This window comes from Amphimedon queenslandica, unplaced genomic scaffold (assembly GCF_000090795.2).
Source record: "Amphimedon queenslandica unplaced genomic scaffold, v1.1 AMPQUscaffold_12566, whole genome shotgun sequence".
Lineage (NCBI taxonomy): Eukaryota > Metazoa > Porifera > Demospongiae > Haplosclerida > Niphatidae > Amphimedon > Amphimedon queenslandica.
The window spans coordinates 1-4,108 of NW_003547197.1; the positions used below are offsets into that span (position 1 = coordinate 1).

The 4,108-nt window shown below is 33.9% G+C and overlaps 1 protein-coding gene across 1 annotated transcript; it reads right to left on the reverse strand.

Annotated features, from left to right (window-relative positions):
- Positions 1-1,482: 1,482 nt before the first annotated feature.
- LOC109587441 (uncharacterized) lies at positions 1,483-4,102 on the reverse strand. Its single transcript, XM_020003680.1, has 3 exons — positions 1,947-4,102; positions 1,816-1,891; positions 1,483-1,766 (listed from the first exon to the last, which is right to left on the reverse strand). Exons 1-3 carry the CDS (start codon positions 3,771-3,773, stop codon positions 1,483-1,485), a joined length of 2,187 nt encoding a protein of 728 aa, XP_019859239.1. The 5' UTR covers positions 3,774-4,102.
- Positions 4,103-4,108: the final 6 nt, after the last annotated feature.

A 4,108-nucleotide genomic window follows, 5' to 3' on the forward strand; every position in this document is an offset into this window, starting at 1 on the left:
CAGGAACTAACCAATAGTGTTACTGACATCAGGTAATAGTAGCTTGTACTGTATAGTGAGAAATTTTTGAGGAAATTAAATTTGGTAAATTTGGCATTTTGGTAGACATTTTACAAAATATAACCCACCGTTTTGAGTCATCATGCACGCTCAATGGCACTTGGCCACAAATTTGCCAATCACCAAAATTTAGCAATTTGCTAAACTAAACTCCCTCCAAAATTTCCCACTATGCAATATACCTATCACTATCAGTAATTTCAATGTGAATGTACATTGTACATATACATGTACATGTATGTAGTAAATCAAGTGAGAAATCATTTACATTACAAATGGTAAATCAAGCAATACATTGTTAATCATTAACCAACTGCCATTGCTGGAATTAGTAGAGCTTAACCTCCAACACTTGTTGTTGTACCATGGGCTATAGCCTTGGGTATTTTTCCAAAATTGGCCCGTTTTTAAATGGCCTTAACTTGAAAATTTGAGCTTGGAATCGACTCAAAAAGGCTAAGAATAGAACCAATAGTAGATACATGTGTGTTATAGTACTCTTGATAGTACACAGTGAAGGAATGGACTTATTATCTACACATGTATTAGTTTAATTTATGTACTGGTATGTAGTGAGGCACTGAGACAACATTCCAGTTTAATACTATCAGAGGATTCAATGAATGCTATATTTTATGAAGAGAGCAGCAGCGAAGAGGAGGAGGAGGAGGAGGAGAGAGAGGGAGCACCTCCTAGTGACACTCCAGCTGCTGTCACTGAAGAAGAAGAATCATGGGACTAGAACATAATATACATATATAAACATAATGTATAATGTATTTTATTTTAAACTGTATATAATAATAACAATAATAATTAGATAAATAGAAGCAAAAATATGTACATGTAAATATTACATATTCTTGGTAATTTATTAAATTTCTGCTCGTTCCTTCTCTATGGTCAGTATCCCTCACTAATACAACGTCTCCTACGTCTTAAAATGACTCCATCCAGACCTCAGGTACTACGAGAACTGAGTTATGATTACATGAACAGAGAAATTATTTGGTTTGGGTTTTCCGAGTTTCTTTTCTCCGTGTTACCACTACTCAATCTACAATCATTAAAAAACTCTTATAATAAGATCCTTCATAGTTTGGTTGGTGATAGAGAGACATCAGTAGCTCCTAATGTTTGTGTGTATTGTAATGGAGTACCAGTACTGCCTCAAGTATCAACTTGTAGACATTTATTTTGTTATTATTGTATTGCTGCTAATGTACTAGCTGACTCTAACTTTCCTTGTCCTGTATGTAATGAAAGAGTGGCTGATTTTACTTGTTATATTGTATGAATTGTATGCATTAAATTTCTTTAAAATGAATAATTATTTTGAAATCAAACAATATTTTTGCAAAGATTAAAATGAAATAAAAGCAATATAGCAATACATAACATGGTTAGCAGACATTACATGGTTTATAGCTGATTGTTTCTAATCTTTTCAGCAACTTCCCCTTGTCCTATGTCATCTAAAGCTTTGGCAAGTGATGCCCATGATTTGTCTTGTTGCTCTGTGCTGTTTGTTTTTAGCCAAGTATGCAGACATTTTTTAAAGCATTCTGGTAAAGCTCCATATCCTTCATTAATTTCTTCAAGTGTAGAATCATCAAGTCCCAAATGAGAGCCAAGTTTTTTCCAATGACGTTCAGGAAGTCCATATTGTGTCAATGTGTAGATAATGTAATTCAAATCTTCAGTGTCTATAAATAATATAAAATGATAGGGCACTGGTATACAAAATTGACTTACCCAGTTCTCCTTTTTTATCACCTTTTACATTATGGGTTCTTGTTCTTCGATAATGAAAATTTTCTCCATCCCCTGCCTATAAAATGAGATAGAGTTGTTAAACACAAGTTACATTGCTGATGCATATTTACCTTGTCATTTGGTTCATACCCACCAAATATTGAAAGATTTGCATAATCTGATTCATAGGGCAGTACATCACAGACTTGTTTCCCATCTGATGCTGGTGCACCTTTGGTTTGGACTGTTGGGTTGATGAAATCATGTTTCCCCAATTTTATAAAGTTTTCAACAAAGTACGCTACTCTTGTTTTTGGTTTATCGATAGGGTATTGTAATTTTTCAGGATCAATAACAAATGCTACTGTATCCAGAGTACCACAAAATTTTCTATGCATGTCAAAAATATCGTGAATTAATCGTCTTCTCAGTAAAACCATATTTGATTCTTGCGCCCCTTTGTTGCATGACATCAAAACTAAAACACATTGATTTTCATCAACAAGTTCTAGCAATGTAGTAATGCCATTCCTATCAGACCATTTTAAGCCATTCTTCCAAAATGAACACTGGTACTTATCATATCCAATTTTGCAAGCTTCTTCAACAGGGTATTTCATAGTGAAGTGCAATAATAGAGAATTGAAGAAACGCTGTGGAAATAAATCATGAAGATTTGTACATTGCAGGTACCATCCAAATGTAAATTCATGAGGTATTAATCTTATTGGCTTTTCTATGGTAACAGATGATGGAAAAAAAAGACAAAGTATGTCTTTTAGACGAATATATTGACCTTTTTCCACAAGATTGGTTTGTACCAAAAAAAATGGAGACACCATATGACATAGTCCCATGCTTTCCAAGAAGCTAATTAGCATTATAGAATCATATTCTGGGAACTCTTTTTCAAGTTTGGAAACAGTAATGACGCCATTATTAGGAATTTTGCTTTCTTCAAATGGTGAAAAAAGGATGCCATCTACATGTTGCAAAAGTACTTGCTTATTTTTAATGACCCATATCCTGCAATTTGTGGCAACTTTAATATATGTATCATCATGTGTCCATACTTCTTCATCGTCATCTTCACAATTGAGATAGTAAATTAAACCCGTTGAATGCAATGATGACAATATACCAAGGATCTGTTTGCCATCATGAGTGGGTAGAAAAAATTGATCATCTTTTGTTGCTACATCGTGAGCAATGTCACTTAAAGCTAAAATATCTTTTTCACTTTCTTGAAGTAATTTGTACATCATGTGGCAATACAATGTCAATGATCTTTTGTTATTATTGCGAATATAGCTACAGGCACTTTTTAATTGCTTGAAAAATGAAGTTAAGTTGTTTCCATTAAGCCTCCGGCAGTCTAAATATATAATAACATCATCATTTTTAGGAAGTTCCTTTTTAATGTTTCCTCTAATTTTCCCTTTCTCATCTTCAGAATTTAGAAGATCAACATGGCTTGCAACTACAATTAATTTGCAATCATCTATTGCTTTTCGCATTTGTTCTCTCACAACTGCTAGCCATTGCTTAAGGTGTATCAAATAGTCACTGTTTGACACATCAACTACAATAATGATAACGGCAGCTGCTCCTTGTAGGATATTCTCAATAACAGCAGTGTGACTTAAGTAGTACTGTGATTGGCCAGCAAAGTCATGGAGAACAATATTTTGAAGTTGGCCGTGCTTTTTAATATTTATAGGAACAATACCTGCAGTAAGTGGTTTAACTTCATTTTTATCAACGTATCTTGCTACATTGGGCATAGAACCACCAGTCTTTTCAATTACCTTACTGAGCGTGCTCTTACCAGCTCCACTGTTTCCTACTATGAAAACATTTACGTATGAATCAACAGGATACATTGTTTTCGTTTTAGCGAATGCATCAAAAAAAATTTTAGTTGCCTTCTTATTTTTACTCCTACCAGCAATGGTCATTGGTGTATCCCTTTATCATCTGTTTTCAGAGGATCAAGTCCAGCTGCAAGAAGACATTGTACAACTCTTAAGCCTTCAATACTAAAAATGTCTTCTGCAGCGTAATGCAATAGAGTTCTTCCTTCGCTATTTGTAGTTGTTGGGTCAACTTTACAATCAGTAATCAAAAAGTCCACTTTAAAATAGCTACGTGAACGAGTTACTTCATACAATTTTTTGAATAAATCTTCTTTTTTGCCCCATTGATTCACAAGGTATTTGACAACATGAGAATGTTTTTCTTTAATTGCTACATCCAGGCAGACATCATACTCTGAATTTTTGTTGCAGTTTTG

Excerpts from the sequence above, each read along its gene's own strand:
- LOC109587441 (XM_020003680.1), bottom strand. The coding sequence starts at position 3,773 with ATGACCATTGCTGGTAGGAGTAAAAATAAGAAGGCAACTAAAATTTTT. Across the intron at positions 1,892-1,946 it reads GGTATGAACCAAATGACAAG|GCAGGGGATGGAGAAAATTT; the intron begins GTAAATATGCAT and ends CTCATTTTATAG. Across the intron at positions 1,767-1,815 it reads TGATAAAAAAGGAGAACTGG|ACACTGAAGATTTGAATTAC; the intron begins GTAAGTCAATTT and ends TATTATTTATAG.